The sequence below is a fragment of the Perca fluviatilis genome, chromosome 4, assembly GCF_010015445.1.
Source record: "Perca fluviatilis chromosome 4, GENO_Pfluv_1.0, whole genome shotgun sequence".
Lineage (NCBI taxonomy): Eukaryota > Metazoa > Chordata > Actinopteri > Perciformes > Percidae > Perca > Perca fluviatilis.
In genome coordinates this window covers 5,643,260-5,665,379 of record NC_053115.1, presented here as the reverse complement: position 1 = coordinate 5,665,379, position 22,120 = coordinate 5,643,260, and the positions used below count along the sequence as shown (strand labels likewise).

At 41.1% G+C, this 22,120-nt stretch overlaps 1 protein-coding gene across 2 annotated transcripts in view; it reads right to left on the bottom strand.

The window, feature by feature from the left end:
- Positions 1 to 326: 326 nt before the first annotated feature.
- cntn3b (contactin 3b) overlaps positions 327 to 22,120 on the bottom strand; it is a 55,044-nt gene continuing 33,250 nt past the window's right edge. For both annotated transcript variants that reach the window (XM_039798207.1, XM_039798206.1), the window contains 14 exons: positions 21,917 to 22,046; positions 21,105 to 21,255; positions 18,517 to 18,644; positions 15,793 to 15,968; positions 11,695 to 11,812; positions 10,611 to 10,769; positions 10,325 to 10,474; positions 8,310 to 8,380; positions 7,684 to 7,918; positions 7,153 to 7,262; positions 5,646 to 5,832; positions 4,630 to 4,742; positions 4,364 to 4,529; positions 327 to 3,838 (listed from right to left, as the gene is read on the bottom strand). In XM_039798207.1, the coding sequence (XP_039654141.1) occupies positions 3,747 to 3,838; positions 4,364 to 4,529; positions 4,630 to 4,742; positions 5,646 to 5,832; positions 7,153 to 7,262; positions 7,684 to 7,918; positions 8,310 to 8,380; positions 10,325 to 10,474; positions 10,611 to 10,769; positions 11,695 to 11,812; positions 15,793 to 15,968; positions 18,517 to 18,644; positions 21,105 to 21,255; positions 21,917 to 22,046 (1,986 nt within the window). In that variant the 3' untranslated portion in view covers positions 327 to 3,746. The remainder of the gene's footprint in view (positions 3,839 to 4,363; positions 4,530 to 4,629; positions 4,743 to 5,645; positions 5,833 to 7,152; positions 7,263 to 7,683; positions 7,919 to 8,309; positions 8,381 to 10,324; positions 10,475 to 10,610; positions 10,770 to 11,694; positions 11,813 to 15,792; positions 15,969 to 18,516; positions 18,645 to 21,104; positions 21,256 to 21,916; positions 22,047 to 22,120) is intronic.

Here is a 22,120-nt window from a genome sequence, read left to right as displayed (position 1 = left end):
TACAAGCAGCAATACCACAGGCCAAGCAACCGCCCGTTCCAAACGGGCACTGCACTAGTTTAGGAAAATGCACGTGAGAATAATAAAAATAAACAACAAAAAAAACTAGATTTTGACACCAGGCCCAAGAAAAAGGCAAGAGTTAAGAATTTTCTAATAATGCAGACCTGCATTTGTTGATATTGTACTGTAAGGTGCAAATCAGCAGTTAATCAAGTAACAAAAATCAACGGAACTTAATTGGGGCTTGGGAGATCCTTGGGGATTTGGATTTGGAAGAAAGTGGTTGGTGTGTCTAGTTAGGCAGACACAGGCAAACAGCCCACTAGCTGGAATAAACCTTTTTATTAAGTTATAGTTTTAGAAAAGAAAAACAACACAAATTCACAAACAATGGTTAACATGCACAAGTTTAGTATACAAGACAAAACAGTTACTTTTCAATATGAAAATGGCACTCTACATGTCAGTATCTCACAGAGATCATTGATTAATACACCAGTATTAAGGTCGGAGAACACACTATATAAAAGCAGTGAGGTTGTCTTTGATGGCCATATTTTAAAAAATATATGCAAGCTATTTACATGCGATACACTCCTTCTAGCAACAACAACCACAGAAACCAATCTAACCAAACAGACCTTGTGGATATAAATAGATATGTTGTGGTTCTGTGATCAATACAATTCACCAATTCCAGCGGATGGGTCTGATCACTTCCTTCACTTCCTTTAGATTGTACTTTGTAGTATTTATTAAAGCACAAGGCCATAAACAATAGTTTTGTGTTCTTAAGTGAGCATGAGCAGAGGTAAGGAACATTAGGCAGAGTTACAACTATGTCAAAATTAAGAAAACTCTGCCACACATTGAAAAACTGTAAAATAATAACCTATAAGTCTGCCATCTTGCGATGATGGGGTTACCTTATTTGGATATTAACAGAAATATTACAACCACTTGGATCAAGTATTTGCACACACAAGCTGCTTTGAGGCCCGGTCACACCAGAAAGTGGCACAGCGATATTCATCTGCATGTGTCTGTGAAACAGACATTGCAGGACGATTGGGGACATACTGTAGTTTTTTTTGCAGGGCTAGTTTGTGAACTACAGTAGCTGTCGAGCCAACAGCTAAATGCGCTAGACAGTCGGGAACATGTTAGTGCTAGTCAGTGTTTTTGTTCTTTATCACTTAAAAAGAAAGCTCTCCAAGCTAGCTAGCTTGCTCACTGTCAGTATGAAAAAACATTAGCTTGGTAAATAACTATGCCATTAAGTTCACAGAGTTTACTCCATTTATTATTATTATTATTATTTATTTAGTGCAATGCAGCAAATAAGCTATGTTAGCTTCCTCCATTTTGGATTATTCGGTTTATCAAGACGGTTTGCTAATGGTTAATGGCACAAGAAAGTCCACCAAAGTATACATTTACACGGATTTACTTCTCCTCACAAGTGCATCTGCTGATCGCAGCAATTCCACTGAAATGATTTTTCTATGAAATTTAACTGTTTTAAATGCTGGTGTGACTAGGCTTTTATGCTGCTGGAAAGAAAGATACAGTAGTACTTTGACTCAAAATAATCAACCAGCCAATCAATTTCAGGTCACTGCTCCAATTCAAAATCACAATTTACCACTACACTACAAAATACTTCTATGACAAGTTGAGCAAATACAGTGAGATTTCTAGTAAAAGCAAACCAAAACACAACAGAAAAAATAATGCCTATGAAGTGGTCTGATAGGGAATAAAGTCAGACATCATTGACTGTATCACAACAGAACGAGTGCAGTAAGAACACGGCCATCAGTCAATCAAGCAGCTGAATTGTGACAGCTGTAATAATGGGGCAGCAAAATCAATATCGCATTGACTGGTCTGCAGCAGTCCATTCAAAGAGCACAGAGCTTTATCAAACCATTCAAGGAGCAGATAGGACAGCCTGATTATGTCGGCCGTTTGGACTTTTTACGAGGCCTCTGGGGTCTGCACACCTGTTCAGACGCCTAAGTGAGGACATCCAGTCACCTTGCATCAATTCCTTGTGCTTTCATTCGACTTTGGGGAAGATAGGGGGAATAGAGTGCAAAATACAGACGACAACAACCTCTGAGCTAATGACCGTACACAGCCCCCATGTTCGGCAAAGGCACAGTAATGTGTAGCAGTTCAGTTGACTGTATCCTTCCACATCCACATGATCATTGTCAGGACCCCAGTAATCACACCTCGGCTCCTTCTTGGGTGGCTTTTCACAGACTCATTCACATGATAAAAGGGCGTGAAAAGTAGCTCCCTCAGCAGAGTAGCAATGTTCTTTTGTTACTGTTCAGTCCGGTATGTGTCCAATAGACAGTAATGGGGTGAGGGTAAAATGACAGCCATGCCTTTCGCTCCATTTCCAGTCAGAACACTTTCACCGCAGTATTGGCATCAATTATTCTGATGCCTTAATAGCCCATAAATTATGCTTTGAATGGAGTCATACATTTATTATACCGGAGACCATAAATACTAACTTCCAACGCTTTTTGTTTTAGGTAACCCTGGTGTACTTTTCTCAATGAAAATGTAATTAACATACCCTTTCCAATAATGGGCTCCCTCTACATTCTTCAGACAGTGACCTGTCTTCCTAACTAATTTGTTCAGAAAGAAAAGCACACAATGCCTCTTCTACAACATGAATCTTTCCCCTAAGCTATTTTAAAAGAAAGAAATTGGAGTGAGCTCTAGTGAAGGCACTGGTATCCTGTAGTCCATTGTGCACTGGGCCAGCTGGTCATATGGGGTGTAGATGGCACACGTTCCACGATATGATATACAAATCTTGAACACAGGTCGTCTAAATGTAGAGGAGGAACAGTGCACATGGGATCTGCTTGACATAGTGAGACCACGCGTCTCTCTCTTCTGCAATCCAGGCTTTTTACCTAGACTGAGAATGCAGAGTGTGATACACATTTATTATTTAGAGGAGCAAGAGATGGCGATCTCTTAGAGTATTGTAGAGAGGGCCTTAAGCTCAGGAGACTGTGGCTCTCGAACAGACCTAATATTATTTCCGTATGCAGAGATAAGTGGGTTTGAGGCACAGTTGATCAATTTGCTATGCATCTTTCATATATCTGACAAAGCCTGGTAAAGTTTTGGCAAAGCTGCAAAGAAATGAGATGAGGATATTAGTCAATGTTCTGTCAATGGAACTGATTTAGTTTAAGATTTATTTTTGAGACAGTAAAATATGGATGAAACCACTGACTCTAGGTCAATCAAGTGTTGGGAAGTCGATCTTGAGAAGAAGAATTCTTGTGAGTACTTGTTTACTTGCAAAACGAGGGGGTTAATTATAGGGTTAAAGAAACCTGTAAGCAGCCTGTCTCCTACTTTGGTATGGACTGTATGAGTGAAATGGGTTTTAAGGCATTAGTATCTCCAGAGATACTAAGAAGATAAGTCATGTAGACATCATAACTTCTAAAATAAAACCTAGAGCACGGTGGCATTTATGACGCGGGAAGAATTTCTTAAAGATATCATGCACGCAAATCATCACGTCTCTATTTGATGGCCCTTAAAAAAAAATGTGCCGTGGTCCCTTTAAGAGTTTGGCGGAGCCCAGTCCTTTCCCAGTCTTGCCACTGAAGCCGGGCCTTGTGCCAGTCCAGTGGACAGGCTGAGTGAAGGGATGGAGGGGGGAGGGAGGGCGCTTTGCAGGCTCCAATTAGATATCACCAAGCGGAGCAGAGCATAGCGTTGATGAGGACTGCAGAGAGGTACAATGGGCTGAGGCGGATTGCTCCTGAGCCCCGTGCTCCCATACCTGCAACCAAAACCAGCAGAGCAGCATGTGAAAAGCAGAAATACCCCTAAGATCACAAGAACAAAACCTGCACTCTGCTGTGCTATTCGCTAAATTTCTGACAAGTCATCATAAATCAAAAGCCAACTGTGATTTTTTTTCTCCCATATCTACATTATTACTGGCTTTCAACAGGAGAGGGTATTTAAGTATCCTGGGAAGATAAAGTTTGCATCACATCAAAGAAGAGAGCGGCAAACTGAGCCGCCTCACAATTTTGCACAGCAGCAGGATGGGAGCAGAGAACTGCTTTATATGCTGCAGCGCTGTGCAGCCAGTCAACAAGGAATAATAACCCAATGGCAGAGATGGATGACTCTGTGCTCGCATTTCTAAAAAGGTCGCTTTTCTCGCACTCAAAATAAGTCTATTGCACATGGTTGGAACGAGCCAAATTAAATGTTCTCTCTGAATTATTGAATCCTCAGTTTTATCCGTGGTCAAAAAGGAAATGATGTGAAGAAGACAAGACAACAGTAAACTCACTTAATTTATGGATGTGGATGGGTTCACTGCCCACACCTTCACCGCCTTCACTCATGGCCTTGATCTGAATGAGATAGTTGTCGTTGGCGGAGAGGCTGAGCTCCACAGTGGTTTCGTTGGTCAAGATAGTGTTGATGTCATTGTAGCGCTGTCTCCTCAGCAGCACCTGAGGCAGGAGAGGGTGACGCAGAAAAATGAGCCGATATAAAAACCGTCATCCCAGATTCTGAAGACAAATCAGAGTTTTGCAGTGAATTGGGACCTACCAAATATCCGGAGACCTTTGACTCTGTATCCAAAGCTACTACAGGATCCCAGTGCATCGTGAGTGTGGAGCCAATCATGGTCCATTGTATGTTGAGTGGAGCCCGATCTGGAGCTAGCAAGAAACAGAGAAAAAGATATACTACAGAATATGCTGCATAACGTTTTCCTGTGGTCCATGCATATACTGTAAAACAATTTACAGATTCCTGCTTTATACATTAGAACCACTTCAGTTTTTTTTTATTTAAAAAACTCTCAACTTATAGGTCTGAAAAATACTGTAAACTGAGGCTGCAGCAAAGCACCCTTACTAATTAAGACAGTGGATTATACGGTGGCAATAAAAGCTCAACACACTGCAACTTAGAAAACACATGCAAATAGACAAAAGTAAATTGACAACATGTGCAGCATCCAGGAACAAGGGTGGCAAAGTGAGAAAACAACCAAATACATAAAAATGCAGCAAGTTTTGGTTGTGTTGTGTTAAATTGGTGAAGACGGTGTCTTCATTTGCTTGTGTTCTGTCTATTTGCTTGTGTTTACTTGTGTTGCAGTGCATTGAACTTTCACCATAGAATTTGGTGAATTATGGGTATGGACCACCATATAATTCTCACTTTTTTTCTATCCTATTTTCTTTACTATACTGGTGTCAAAAGAAACAAAAGCATTTAATGGTTACTTTTTCACGCATTTTGCAGAATGTCTAAATGGCTTAAATCCCCAAATTTCAAAAACCTAGTCCATTTCTCCATTTAGAATACCTAAATTGTCACTGCAGCTGTGTTCCACTCACCCAATTGATTGCATTTTTTTTTCTTTCTTTTTGTCCCCCAAGGTAAATGGAAAGTTCCCTTGTCACATTGAATTTTATGAGCACAACCAACAAAGCAGAAGAAACGCTACGCTTGTCATGTTGAGGACAGTACGACGTCATCCGAGAGGGGCTGACATGGTTCATGAACGAAGACCATTTGTAAATAATTTCAATGCCTCTCTGGGACGGACTCACGTGGTTTCTTTGTGGTGGTGTTGATGGGCGCCGACTGTGGCCCGGGGCCAGCCGTATTGAATGCGGCCACACAGAGGTAGTACACTGTGTTCGCTTTCAGCCCTGTGATGTTAACCAGCGTGTAGTTTCCAGATATGCGCACTTTGCCAACAGTGTCAGGCTTGGTGTCGTCTTCCCAGTACATGACCTGTTAGGGAAAAAAAATAAATAAATAGTCACAATCATGGGCACAAACGGCAAGATTGTTGTGGTGCATTGCACTGCATTATTGAAAGTCATAAGCCATCATGAAATCTGAAATGATGGGTGTATTACAGAAGGGAAGAGAGGGAGCGCTGACAGGTAATACATTTTTCACTAGTGGAGTCTCAATAACTGATGCACACATACTCTCAGCCACCCAGGCCATACAAACAGGGAGTTAGTGGGTCATGTGATAACTGACACAGGAAACAAATTTCATGATTAGTGCCCGTTTTGTCCATAAAAACAGCCTCAGTTCTTACTTTAGTCTGAGGAAACTGGATATTAGAAGTGAAGAGGTTATGGATAAATCTGGATAAATATTTCAAAATGTTTTATATGTAAATCACCACTTTATACAGCAAAGCAGGATCCTGTGCTCGATTTTCTTCAGGCTATTAGCCTCTAATTAAGTGTGCAGTTGAAGTGATATTTGACAAAGCAAACAGACTCATTTGCTTTGGATCATCTGCAATATTCATGTGTCTGGTATTAAGTGACATAAGAGTTAAGTCAATAAATAATTAAATTGAAATGTCTGCCCACAGGAATACTCGTTGCTATTCCATCGCGTTATATTATTGCATTTCATTTTTTTTTTTATCAATTAAAGTTGTGTATGATTAGCACCAGGATTCAGTTTACAGTAAGTACATTAATATTTTAAGCAGTAATATTAATATTGATTACATGAAACTGAAACTGGATTGGATTTGCAATCATAACAACGTCTTATTAAAGGCTGAAGCCCATATATGTGCACTCCACAGCTCCGGATCCATACTGTCGGTGGCCTATTGAGATTCAGCAGCTTAAATTCACTTCAGGACCGCGGTTGGAGAATTGAGCTCTGTTCCAAAAGGACAATGTGGCCACCGCCATGGCAACTGAAGAGCTTTGTGCTGAGGGCCAGAGGTGACAGATATTGAAAGAGCATTGGGGAGGAAAAGAAAACAGCAAAGCCCTCTTTGCATTCTTGAAAGGATGAGGGATTTTATTTTAATCTTGTTGGTTTGCTGTTGGTGCACCAAAGTGTTGGGGGTCATTTCATGATATTATTACACTTAAAACAAAATCCTTGCAGAAATGCATATGAATATATAGTGGAATATTACAAGTAAAAAGAAATGAAATTTTTTTTTTTAAGAACAATGAAAGGAATGTTATGATCAGATAAACAAGCCACAGGGAAAAGCTCATATATCATGTTATTTTAGAAAAAAAAAGAAAGAAAAGAATGATTTTGCACTGATTCCTCACATACCTCATATCCAAGCACTCTTTCAGGGATGGCAGGGAGAACTTCCCAGATCACTTCAATTTGCACTGCAGACACACTTCTAGTCCTAACCCTCTTAGGAGCCACACCAGGGACTGCAGAAAATAGAGCGCTGGTGAGAATCCCAGAGACTCATCCAACACCATCACACGCACTAATAGCTATAAGATTAAAGACACAGAATATACCTGTAGTTCCACTAAAAAGCTATTTCCCCACTCTCTTTTAACACGATCTGTGACTGACATAAGCGAAGACTATCTGCCCAGCAAATTCAATTAACAGAATACCTCCCTGACAGCGTGGTGTAGTAAGTGCCTGCTAGGATTTTCTGTAATCTACCAGCACGATAACTAATATCAAGTTGACATTCCTAGCTTGAGAGGGGAGAGAAATAATAGCACTGGAAAAAAAAAATCATCAATCATTACTATTCAAGGTCATAGTCGTAAGGAGAGAGATTATAGCTTATTTAAGCATCACTCTTTGCTGCAGGGCCGTGCAATCTGAACGTACCTTCCTCTGCTGAATACACGGTGGCAATAGAGCTGAAGGGCCCCTCCCCTCGGTTGTTGTATGCCCCCACTTTTACGTCGAAAGGCGAGAAGGGTGGGATGGTGTCATTGCGGAAGACGTAACGTGCCACGCCCGGCGTGGAGATAACTGCTCGCGTCCACGTGACCGTGGCCACAGGCCTGAAGGCGATGATGTAGCCAAAGCCCTCTCCGTTCTGCAGTTCCTCGGGAACAGGCTGGGAGCAAAACACAAAACTATAGTGATATTAAAACGCATACAGACAAAGAAACAGACAGGCCCGTCTCGCGCTGTACCTCGACAAGGAAGTCTGTGATTAGACACAGACCCTTTCTTTGCCGTTACCACCCAGAACACTCCGCAATGACCTTTAGCCTTATCTTTTCCTCCTGCATGGCTATGTAATTGTGGCTAAAGTGCAGAGCTCTTCAGAGGAAGTGCTCTCTGTCCCTGCGTTTGGAGGGAGAAATGGCACTCGGAGGCTGAGCCCGGAGGAGAGGTGTCTCGCTCTAATGCGGGCCATAAAATTGCTCCGTTCAATTCTGCACAATTAAGAAAAACCATTACTCGGCAATGGAGAGAACAGTAAAATGTGACAGATGACTTACCTCCCATGTTATCACCAATTCAGACTTTGTGCCGCCTCCACCTCCGACATCAGTGGGAGCTGTATCAGGAACTGAGAGGTAAACCCCAGAGGGGAGCAATTAGAACGCAGTTTACAAAGCTCAACGACAAGCCTCAACTATACTTGTAGCCTTATGACAAGGCTGCCTGCTCCAGATACTGTCTTCTATTTTACAGTCCACAAACCCCTCACTCTGTGAAAACACAAACATTTCAGAGAGCAGTGAATTACTAACATTGCCCAAATGTCACCGTGCATTAACACCAAAGCCAAGATCTGTAGTATTTTGCAAATGACACTCAACTTAACCCACTTCCTTCCTATTCCCACTCTGTTTGTGCACTGCAGTGTGATGGCAAAGCTGGTAGTGTAGGTGGAGGAGCACTTGTGCACATCCTCATAGTATCATATAGTAAGTGGAGCATCACATTTAATGTGTCATATCAGCAAATGGTTGATGCAGCATTTATATTTGATGCCCATGTATGGTTGTCTATTAGGGTTGAATGTTGGGAACGGAGATCCAGGTATATACTTCCTCTGACGTCTAGCCAAACTCTGCTCCCGTTTCCTGGGAAAAACACCTGGATATTATTTAGTCCTTCCAGGGCTGAAAATGCTCATGTTTTCAAACTTTGTCTTAAACGTGAATTATATTAGCCGCGTCCAAGGTGGCGCGCGCCATCGTGACGCGCGCCATCGTGACGTCAAAATCACGTAATATCCTGCCGGCGCGCCTGATATATGGCATGCGAGCAGAGGTTGCGCACGGCTCTTTTTTTTTCAGCGGCGCGTGACAAAGCGGAAACAGGAGGCCTGATCGAGTTCTCCGACAACCGGATGCCAGGACTCTCAGAGTGACTTACTGGGTTAAGATGAGGTCTTTTATGGTGAATGAAAGGCTTGATCCAAAGAAGTAGGTCATCCAATCAAATTGAAGCTGCGACCACCAGCGCAGGTATAAATAGTCACAGCCCAGCTGGTGCGTGCATATGTGATGTCATGAAATCGCCGTGACTATTTATACCTGCGCTGGTGGTCGCGACACTAGTTGCAGTCTTCTCCTGAACAGCGGTGGCGCTAATGAGCGAAGGCTACCGACATTGCTCTTTCTACGGACCAGAAGAAGAAGAAAAAGGTAAACAACGGCAGGAACTGGCAGCAGCAGACAAACTCATTCACGCCTCCTGTTTCTGCTTTGTCGCGCGCCGCTGAAAAAAAAAAGAGCCGTGCGCGACCTCGGCTCGCGTGCCATATATCGGGCGCGCCGGCAGGATATTACGTAATTTTGACGTCACGATGGAGCGCGCCGCCTTGGATGCGGCTAGTATAATTCACCTTTAAGGCGAGCTGTGGCTGTCGCGTAGTTCGTCCACTAATCACAGAGTTTGTGGTTTGATTGCTGGTTCCTCCTGTCCACATGTCAAAGTGTCCTTGGGCAAGACCACTAAACCCCAAGCTTTAAATGTTAATTAATATGCAGTCTTACCGATTATGTTGTTCACACTGAATATAATGCAGGGTTTTGAAAACCTCTCCAACTTCATTGATCATTTATATCTCCTGTCAATGCGATACAAGCATCGGTCAGTATCTAACGTTAATTTACCTACAGTGTTTGTCTAAACACCATAGCAGCTAACCATTACAATTAGATTCCAAATTCATCTAGTAAAACCATTTGTAACATCCGTCGCAGCTGTCAGGACACTTTTATTTCCAGCAGACAAGCGGACGATTCTGAAGTGTTTATTCCACCTCAAAGATAGTGTAAAGGAAATGTTGCTCTAACTTACGATTATAAATCATAAAACCTCAGATTATTAGAAAAGTAATTTACCTCAGTACTGGTAATATAATTGTATTTATGGCAAGAAATCACGGGAAAAGTGTGATGTTCCCGGTAATTAACTTAAATTCCAATCGCTTGCAAATCATTCAACACTATCGTCGATATGTATGTGTGTGAGCAGTAAAGTGTTTAGTTTCACATACTGGCATCCTCTGTCCTGGTCTTGGCCGAGGCCGGACTGGGCTCTCCCAGGCCTACGGTATTGCGGGCCACCACCCTAAACTCATACTCCACCCATGCGTTCAGAGCAACGACTGTAGCTGTCAGCATGTTACCGTTGACAACCTCTGGCACTGCAAAGTGGATATGAGTTCTTGTGAAAATCAGACTGTCACACAACCGGACTCCAATTGAATGATAAATAAATAAAACCCAACATTAGAACTCAGATAGATACTACACGGTGATAGGAGGAGTCCTTCATGGTACCTGTGTCAACAGCCTGCCAGCCGACAGTAAAGGGGGTGCGGGCCTGGATGATGTAGCCGGTGATGGGGCTGCCATTGTCCCTTCCGGGAGTCCAGGAAAGCTGGGCCGTGCTGTCTGTGATTTCTTCCACTGCTACCTTATCCGGAGGACCTGGCGGACCTAAATCAAGGGTGATTTCGGAGGGTGAACCTCAGGTTATCACCCATTCCAAGACGGCTCCCCTCATCAAACTCATTAAGACTTCAGCACCTTGTTACTTATTAAACCACCGTGCTCCCTCCAATTAAGGGCAACATCCTTGGTGTGTGCATGACGGGACTTTTCATTCACTGTGTGTGTGATGTGCATGGCTACAAAGTGATTACATGAACATGGGATTGCCAGCAGTGGAAAGAGACACTGGATGTGATCATTTATGAGAAAGGAAAGAGGGGATGGATGGGAGCAGACACTAGAGAGAAGAATAAAAAAAAAAGAGTTATTACACAGAGAGGAAGAGAGAAGCGAGTGTCTGTGACTATTACACACTCTGGCTTTACCATATAGCTGTTTGCTCGACTGCTCAATTATTTAAATGCTTTCCATGATATTTTGCCGATGTGTAAATGAGCCAATTATAGTCATTTTCTGTGATAAACATTGCCTTCTCAAAGCACCTGGGACCGCTATTACAGTTTGTTAAGGGCTTGAATACCAATGTAAATCACCAGAGATAAGCCCGCACAGTGAGCCAGATACACCCGAGCACACATCAACAAAGCTAGTCACACATGTCAGTGTGCGTGCCATTTCTAAAATTTCAGCAACACACACACACACGCTAACACACACACAAACACACACACACACACACACACACACACACACACCCATATGTAAACGGAAGCTGACATAACTATGACTGAGTTAGCATTCATCCATCTGCTGCACTGTATATTTACAGGAAGCCTCAAACTTCTTGCTCTTTGAATACTTTAATAATAATACAGAGGCTTTAATGCCACATTATTGTCCAGTAAATATACTAGACTATTCATACACTAGCATATGAAAACAAGCTCTTAAAATCAATTGGTTCTCTTACCTTTGACAACCAAGATGGCAGAGGTGGATAGGCTCTCCACATCAGTGTCAATAACGCAGACATATTTCCCTCCATGTTTCAGCTGGATGTTACGAATCATCAGATCCCCTGATATACTCTAGAAGGGAATATGATTGTTGAAAAAAATTACATTAAGTAAGAGATGCAGTGTTGTTTCATCACTCAGCTTATGGCTCTAGGATGTTTAAAACATTTATAATGCTTTGCACAATCACATCGTCTCCAGGCCACAGATTTTTTTAAACACTAACAACAGACATGGCAGATGTACTCTGTGCAAATAATGTTTTTGGCTGTCCTTCAGGCGCTACCCAACCAACCAGCCCCCCAAACCCCTACTAAACAGCTACCAGCTATACACAGGACACACAGAACAAACATAGTTTACTTAATTGGCAAGACAATCCTAATTATTTTGTAATTACATAAGCTCAAGCAAGATATGAGTATAACTCCCAGTGTAAAGAGCAAATATTATTTTACATAAGCTGGATGCATCTGGGGGAGGGAACACAAAAAAAACATCACAACAAACATTGTTATCCTTCTCATCTGTATATGTAGCCTATAACAGTTGTATGATTTGTGCCTCCATGAAGGAAATTGAAGGACAAGGCTGGAGTTTTTCTTGTCTGCCCAGTGCGTCCCATTACAGACGCTAAAGGGGGATTTTTGATTTTCGGTATTTTTCGAGTTGGGAGTTAGAACAGGTTAATCTCGTTCCAACTGAAGACAGAAATGTAAATGTTTTAAAACAAATAGAAAACATTGTAGCCTATATAGTTTATTTTAAAAAAAATAAAAAGGCTGAATAATATCCTATAACAGCTGTTTAGCAAATGTTACTTGATAGGTTGGATATTTCAGCCTACATGTTTCAAATGTATTTTATATCTTGTATGTAGGTTACTACACAAGAAGGTTAGTATGGGGACAACCTTCACCCACAAGAATGTGTAGAATCTATTATGAGTTTGGGTACAACTTTCACACAGAGGAATTGGAGCCAGGAATGTGAGAATCTATTAGGAGCACGTGCCATAAAAGGTGTAGTTTGAGAGTAAAACTTGTGCACTGAAATAGATATCTCATGCTGTGTGAGCACAAAAAGAGTTTAAAAGGAATCCATCTCGATGTATATGTTGGTCATCCTTGAGCAGACATGTCTGTATGCTCATCGTTGTCCCAGTGTCATGAAAGTTTGTTCACCGTTTAAATAAAGCTGCATTTGATTTGTACTCTTCGGACTGGTCGTCATCTTTGAGGTCTCCCAACATCATTTCTGAGTCATCACCCGATATCAGTTACTCAGGAATAAATGGTTAATTTGTTATATTTGTAAATTAGTTGGGGACTAATTTCAGACGTGGATTAATTCACATTTAGTGATCTTGTGTTTACTCTAGTATCTACAGCAGCAGAATGGTGTTGGATGGACTCACTACAGGGCCTATGTTTACGGTAATGAAGGAACATGTCATCCAGTGTGTTTTTGGACAACAAAGGAGCTCAACAGCACAGACGAATAAGCAATTTCCGGCTTTGGATTTTAAAAAAAGTACTTGTCATGACCCCTCTACACTGTGCAAATTTGGGTTGTCCCAGACAAAAGTTGACAGTTGTAAGAGAAACGTGGCAAAATCTTTGCTTTGCAATCCAAAGTGGTGGTCCTACAGTAAATCCCACTGTGAGACATGTCCACTTACGGCTAGTTTTGAGCTTTGGCTACCAAAGACAGCTTGCGGAAAATCTAAAACCGAAAACTCTGCATGCAATTGTTACAACGACCCAATTCTACAAACCAACAAATCAGAATGCAGCAATAATGAAACAGAATATGTTGGCCAACATGACATTGCCCATGGACACATATGCACACCACATTGACATATATACGGTAAGCATAATTTTTAAACAAAGTTTATAGTTTAATAAAGTATGCACTTGGCATTTTCAAAACATGAGACATGATAACGTTACAATTAATCTAGTCTCGCTTTGCCAGACCATCCACACGCTGTGAAGCGGAGGAGAGTCTGGCTAGTCCACACAGCATTCCGGGATGGGAGAAAAACATTCTCTGGTTTAATGGCATTTCTTTAAACCAATCACAATCGCACCGAGCCGCTGCAAAATAATCGTGCGAGAGAAAACTCAGATTGGACAGATAGTCTAGCTATCCGTCCAATTACCATGCAGAAATCTGAGGAGCAGATAACAATAGTCGTCACATAAACAACAAATTTAAAATTCCAACACAAAGAAAGCGGAATGAAACGGAAAATATACATGCATCTGGCAGAATTTCCTGTGGCACTTGAGCAATCCCGGAAGTGGAACGTCAAGGATATAGACTACAATTCATCAGACATTTCTCACACAATTCGCATGTCTAAACATTCGATATTACTAGACCCAGCTTGCATACTGTGACATGCACTGAACCTGTAAGATCACTGTCATCGCACAGTGTAAAGGGTCGTTTGGTAGGATCCATTCATTTTGGGTTTTGGTCTTCTGGTGGTATTCATTGACAAAAACAAAATACAGAATATCACCAAACTTAAAATGAACTTATGTATGCCAAGGTAAAAAGTCATTTATAATTAACAAATAATAACACATTTTATCCAGACACTATTGTTCTGTTCTCATTTTGACTGTGCCTGGGAATCAACCTTTTGAAAGTCACCTCTTGAAGTGGTCTGTCACAAAGCATGTCAGCATGTGAAAAGTAGTGTGTTGCTTTGGAAACGAGTCACCTGGGGGCGTGCCAAGTAAGACTTGCTGCAGTCATAGCAGATTTCATCACCCCTAGCGGCTAGTGATCACAGCTCCCCTATGCAGCAACTGGGCAGGAACGCCCGTGGATCTCCACCTCTCTGAAGTACCTGACAGAGCAGAGCTGAGTCGAATGGCACGTCTTTGCGGCCACGGGCTAAAGAGACCCCTCCTGCTCTCTTTCGCTTTTACCCCTTCCTTTCATCTACTCCCCTTTCGCCTGACAGTTTTTACGTGCTGCTCTGCCATGTCTGATTCTCTCTCTAATGTCAGCCGCCACCTGGCCAACCTGGGAGCTTGTGCTCGCAAGCAAGGTGTCCTGCCTTGGCAGGAAGGAAGTGATGAGGCAAATTTGCTTTAATTATGTTGATGAATTCATCAGAAGCTGTTGAGCAGGGGGGCTGGTAATCTCTCTCGAGAGGGAAAACAGATTCTGTGAAAACTATATCTCATTATATTCCTCTGCCCAGTTCAATGTCATTATTAATTGCCATTTGCATCATTTACATTCATGAAGATATGAGATTGGCATGTCTACAACACTGTGAGGGCATTCAGATATGAACCTTTAACACGTAAATGGCAGTGATCAGACCGCTGACCTTGGATGACAAACTGCACTATAAAAAGCAAAAAGTGTGTAAAGTAATGTCATACTGACACGCTCCGAACAATTGACTTTGCCCTGCATCAAAAGGAACAAATATTCAACAAAGAATTGTCACTTATTATTATTATATCAGGGCATAAAGATTTCAAATGGACATTTACTGGTGCCATTGCCGGCCCTTGGTGAATGCCAGCCAGCTCATTACTTAATTATTTCGGGGCTCAAGATTCATAAATAGGTATGCAAATTCAATTATGGCACTGGGAGATTATAGGAAATTGTTCTCCCTTCAGGTAAGAGAACTAGAAGTTGAAGGGATGAAAAGTATAAAGACTTTATTAATGAAGACCCTCTGTATGAGTGAAATGGCATTTCACCAATATATCTTTAGAAGTGTAACACATGGCAGCTCATACAGCCAATCCAAAAGGCAAGGATCCCAATTACTGACCTAACAGTGCCATTCATTGAGGCTTTAACAGCATATGAAAGACAGAATGTAACTGATTCTTAATAGATGTTTCTATCTTTTTTAAATTCCATCCACCACTGAAACTTTTAAATGGACGAGTCTTGGCATACATTTCTCTGCTTGGGTATTATTGGTGAAGACCTCAGCACAGTATGTCCCAATTAACCCGAAAATAGCCGGAATGTTGCTCAGTTTAATGCTTGTGATGACTCACCCCGCCCACTCTTTCAAAATGATCGCTGTCTCGCTGGAAGTCGATGAGCTGGCCGTTGAATGCCCACGAGAAAGAAACATCCAGAGCTGGATCGCAGGCAATCTGGCAGGGTAACACGATGCTCTCGCCAACAATAATCTCCATGTTAGTAGGCCTCATGGTGATCCTGGTGGGCTCTGGCCAGACAACAGCGTACGCATGTTAATATTGCTGCCACGGGAACCTTTAACACCACCCTGACACCTGCAACTGCCATCTCACTGCAATTCTTGGCAAAATCAAGTCACCATATTTAAATTACCCATGAATGTGTGCTTCTCCCTGATATTAATAAGCACTTAAATTCCATTCGCAACATTTAATGATATCCCAGGTTCGCACTTTATGTTCTGGGATCAATTTGGAAGAAAATGTTTAAAGCAGGATTACAGATGGGAGCACATTCCCACTGCTGGCTGTGGTGGATTGGAGGCCTCCGAGTATGTTGAGGAAAGGTCACAGTAATTAAATTCTATGACATTAAATGGTTCAGCTGTCAGTGTGTGAGAAGAATAGAAGCTAATGAGAAAAATAGGTCAGGTGGCTACGCACACAACAGATTAAACTGGAGGACTACATGTACGTGTTATGTCACCGCATTCATAAATAATGACCTTTAACTAAATCAAGGATGATGTTTTGTTGCTTATTTAACTGCTGTTTTGCATTATGTATACCAGCCATATTAATTTGATAATAAACTTGGTTGTTACCGTTACACAAGCAATATAACTTCAATTAATGAATGAATATAAATGAGGGTATTCTCTCTAAGTCATATATTGACGAGAAATGTTTGACCTTTATTTTGGAGGAACTGAAAGGAAGACGACCATTTGCTGATTCAATGTTAGTTATCAGGCTATCTAAAGCTAATAAATTCTACTAATGAGAGTTCTCATTTCAGCGGTCAAAATCAATGGTTGCCAGTTAGAAATGAGTACCTGCTTTTGTTTGTTTGAAATCAAGAACCCATTGTTTCAAAAGTTCCAACCAATCTTGAGAGGCAAATCTGCCGCTGTTATAAGTGTAAACTTACTTGAATGGAAAGCATAACACAAGCATAGCATAATAACATTAAAGTGCCCATATTATGAAAAAAAAGAAAATACAAACGCATACAAACTTGGAAAAAAACACATCCATGCTGTTTTGAGTGAGCTTCGGTTTCTGAATGTGTCCTGCTTTCAGTTTCTGGGTGAGCTGTTCAAAATCTGCACGGCTTTCTACATCACTAGCCGAAACGAGGGGGCTAAACCATGCTAGCGCTAGCATGCTAGCGGTTAGCCCCCTCATTCTCAATGGCAAAACACTGCTGCAACCAGAGGTGTCAAAAGTATTCACATTCATTACTGAAGTAGAAGTATATAGATACTAGGGTTGGAAAAGACTTCTGTAGAAGTTGAAGTATCAACTCAAGCTTTTTACTCACGTAAAAGTGTAAAAATACTGGTTTCAAAACTACTTAAAGTATAAAAGTAAAAGTAATGTAAGGGGGGAAAAAATGCCATTAAGGACAAAAGCTTAGCCCACCCCACAGGGGCCTATAGTGCACTACCCCACCTCCACAAAAAACATTTTTATAAAGGTCATAATGACTATAATTAAAATCATAGGTGCAAACTCAGAAGGGCTGAAAAAGGTGACACATCTCTTCTGTGTTTTTCAGACAGCTACAGTCTGGTGTTACAATCCTCTCCAGTCAAATACAGACACACTTTTACACCGTTTAGCTGTCAGCATTTTACCGTGTTTACTCCAGCTGCTAGCTAACAGTAGGCTAACGTTACCTGCTGTCGAGTGTAGTGTTAACTAGAGTCCCGTGCGGCGATGTTTCACTTCCCTCTAATGTCCGTTTTCGGAGCATCAGAGAGAAGCACAGGCATTTAAGTGGTACCTAAATAAGGCACCGAAATTCACTCTCTCCGGATGGCGCAATTTATCTGGATAGGTTGTTTTTTGTGTGTGTGTGTTTTTTTGAACAATGACAAGCCGGAATGAAAACAAGCCGAACTGAAATAGGAGTAACAAGGCTATTTTTAAAATGTAAGGAGTAGAAAGTACAGATAATTGCGTGAAAATGTAAGGAGTAGAAGTAAAAAGTCTGCTGTAAAATAATTACTCCAGTAAAGTATAGATACCCAAAATTTCTACTTAAGTAAGGTAACAAAGTATTTGTACTTCGTTACTTGACACCTCTGGCTGCAACACACACAAGTTCACCCTAATCTACAAAATAAATTGTATAGAACTACTTACATGTCCCTGTTCTGCAGGTATTGCAAAGTTGGAAGTGCGCCCTCGTTTAGAAGAAGTCTCCCGGCTAATCCTGCCTTGTACTGACTGAAGTTAGAGAAACAGCTAGCTAGCTGACGTGAGCCTAACCTAGCTACTGCTCATGTGCGAATCCCAACAAAGATGGTACAGAAGTAGGATGTCTCACTCTGTAGCTAAAATAGAGACCTGAACACACAGGGTGAAAAGAGGAGCTGCCGCAATGCGCAGTACAACAAAAATATGATGTTTTTTGAAAATTAAACCTATAGTATATGTAAACCTATTCGGGTACAACCTCAAAATACAATTATGAACCTGAAAATGAGCATAATATGGGCGCTTTAACAAAGGAAGGCAGGGTGTAGCAAAGACTTAATTGAGTTGCGGATGGAGAAGAGCAGGACTCACCAGTAACGAGCAGCCTCCCAGTTGTGCTCGCTGTCCCAAACTGATTCTTAGCAACGCACGTGTAGCTGGCTGCATCCCTTCTGGTTACATTGGCGATCTTTAATGTCCCATTGGGAAGCAAAGTAATCCTGAGGGGGGAGCATAATTGATCTTCATTATTTTGCGCTGATATTCAACATCTTCCCATGTGACAGTTCTTTCATTTTAGTCTAGTAAGTACTGTAGTTTCTGTTTCTACTAAACTTTATTCTTGTCAAACTGAAACAGCTTCAGAAGCACTTCAACCCTCATGACTTTACAGCTCTCCACTAAAGCCCAGAAAAATGAAATTCATAAGGCAGGTTAGCAGCAAGCAGGATGACCCACCACCCTGACTCAGGGCTAAACTCTGGGACACATAACTAAATAAAGAACATCATTTACAAACACCAACACGGAATAACTCAATGAATAAATAAAATATGCTTTACAGGCTGTATGTTGCTAAGGTCAGTGAGGAAACGCTGGGAAGCCAATATATCTATGTGTGATATGATAAAATAGAATACAGTGCTATACACGCATAAGTGTTATCCCACAAAATAGTGCACTGCAATGTTTATAATAACCAGCAAAAAGTGCTCAGGACCATTCAATAAAATGTTAAAAGAAAAAACATTTGAATTAAGTTTAACTAAATTATATCAAATACCATGCATTGTATTGCCACTATAATGATATATAATACCAATAAATAGTATAGGAATGTAATGTTTTCACATCACACTGCTGCACATTGAAGGGTTGTTTCACCTAAAGCGAGACTATGTAACTTTTGCTAAGTAGCGGCTACTTCAGCCACGTTTGTGAATTATGTGATAATGCTAAATGCTAAAACCTACTGTAGCCTGTTACTAGCTCAAATGGACAAGAGTCCTAAAGTCGATCTGACTAAGTAATGTGATTGTGTTATATACTATAGCAACATACCTAAACTTTGCTTACATTAGCCACCATGAGCTACTGGTCATACAAGACCAGGTAAGCCACAAGCAGCAAAATGCTGTATTGTTATACCATATTCATCATATTATAATGTAATGAGTCTAGCAAGGGTGTGTTTTATTGTTAATGAAGCAAACTTTCTATTTTTTAAGCGGAAGAATGTTATTTTTTCTTTTAAAAGTTTAAGAATTTTGCTTTAAATTACCAAAAAAAAACTTTTCTTCACACATACCTCCATGTGGTATCTAGAATTGATTTTATTTTATTTCCCTAGGTTTTGGACATATATATATATTCTTCTGAGAGTTCTGCCTCCCAATGCAATGAAGGTGAATAGAATTGTGTATGGGGTGTTCAAAGAATAGAAAAAATACATAGAAAAAAATTCAACATCAATGTGTCTTTCCAGAAACAATGTCTGGATAAATCACAGACCTCACTGTAAACAGTTGTTATTTGAGCTACCATCAACCAAAGAAATATTCCCGATGAAAACTGTGGACAGTGTGTTCAGTATATTGTTCAGAGAAACGGAGACTATTTCAGAGATGGATAAAAATTGTTAAATTACGCTAAAACTAATTGCGTGGCTAGACACCAGAAAGAAAATATGTTTTGTGAAATGTTTTTTTATAATGCGGGTGAAATCAACTTTAACTGGTGTTTAGTGAGAAATGTGTACACGGTTTCCTAAACACTGCTCCAATTTACAGCCTGACTTCATATATGAGAAAACACTTCCCATCCAGTAACTGCACACACCCAGTGGTGTGCACCTTAAAAGACTGTGTAGGCTTCACATATAGTATGCTACATGTCAGTCAGTGTGGGAATTTTACAATTCTTTTTTGCAGCTACTATATACAGTAGATGCAGCCCCCCATCTGGGAGCCAACTAAGGAGCCTCAATGCTGTTTTGACAAGTATTGTTTTCTTTCAGACCTCCTTTTGAATAAGAAGCATGGAAGTGATTCAAACAGCACAAAGTTTAGCATTTAATTTATTTTTGTGTTCATTTGTGTGTGTGTGTGTGTGTGTGTGTGTGTGTGTGTGTGTGTGTGTGTGCGTGCGTGCCCGCTACCCGTTTAGTCACCGTTTTTCTTCTATCTCTGATGATGAAAAGTCTGCAGATGGATTGCTCAAAGTGTAATTTCTTGAATCTGAAATGCTTTTGGTTTTCTGCACCTTTTAATTGTTCTTTTGGTATTGTGTGAAATCTTTTCAGTAGCTCAGATTCAGCTTTTGGTGTATTTGGTGTATGTATAATTACAGGTGCAACCGCTTCACTTTTACTTTCTCTATTGAGAAGTAGATATACTTTATCTTCATTTGCTAATCTTTTATCTTCTTAAACATTTCATGCATGCAGTGTTGATATGACCAGCTGGCATATTTATCCCTCACACCAAGCTATTTGCAGATGAGGGTGCACGCAGTATATTTGCCATGTGCAATTTTCCTGGTGGGTGCCCTGTTCTTATTCTCCTCATTAGCCTTTCTTTCTATGCATCTGCACAAATCTGAAATACATAATTCCAACAAGTTGGCTTTCAGTGAATGTGAATAAAAACTGCTAGAAATATGCACTTGGACTTTTATCCTACCTTTCGCTTCTCTGCAGGATCTCATTCCCTTTCTTCCACAGGCTAATTGCTGGGGGCGAGGCCTGAGGCTTGCATTCAAGAGTGACTTCGCTGCCTGAGCGAGCTTTTAGCAAGGCCCTTAATGGACGTTTGGAGAAACTGGGAGGTGAAGCTGCATGTTGGGGAGCAGAGAAAGGCATGAGATTAAAACATAAAGGCCTACTGTACCTTTGCAGATCAGCCGTGCCATATCAAGATCGACTCTCCTTCAGCTTTCAGCAAGAACAGCTCAAAATCTCAGCATGAACTCAGCAGAAATGCCTATTTGGCTCAAAGCTATAGACCCACCTGCCACCCCACCCTTCAAAACTACACACATAATCCACCCTCACCAGGCTTCCAACCTGCACAGTTTTCAGCAGCTGTCCGCACTTGTCATCACATTTTGTCAGCCATCATTTGGACCCTCAAGTGTCATCACATGTAGACCGAATTGAATATTTTTCTTGATCCAGTCAGATGGAAGTCATCAAAGCTTTGCAAATAAATCAATACCCCATCTACATGAGAAAGCATGCACAATGCCACAAAGCAATGCATTTGTAGTAACTAATTCAATATGATGAAACGACCAAAAGTAAAATGAGACACTCCATCAGAATCATATTCTGAAGAATCATATTTTTGCAGACAGAGCCCATAGTGACATCAGATGAGTTTGCTGACTGATTGCTGAGGAGAGCTATAGCAGGCTGTTGGGTTTTATCTTAGGAGATGATCAAACGCACAGACAGATAAGCAGGATAAAAGTAGAGGGAGGGATGCAATCTTACCTAACACCATTAGTTGGGCACCGGAGTAAATAATTCCATGTTTGTTTTCAGCCACACACTGATACATCCCGGAATCTGACAGGTTTAACGCAGCTATAGAGAGGGCCCCGTTTTCGATTTGTACCTGGCCCTGAGGAGGAAAGAGAAACAGTTCTGCATATCCATTGCAAGGCCAGCCTATTATGTCCAAAGGCGCAGCAGCAA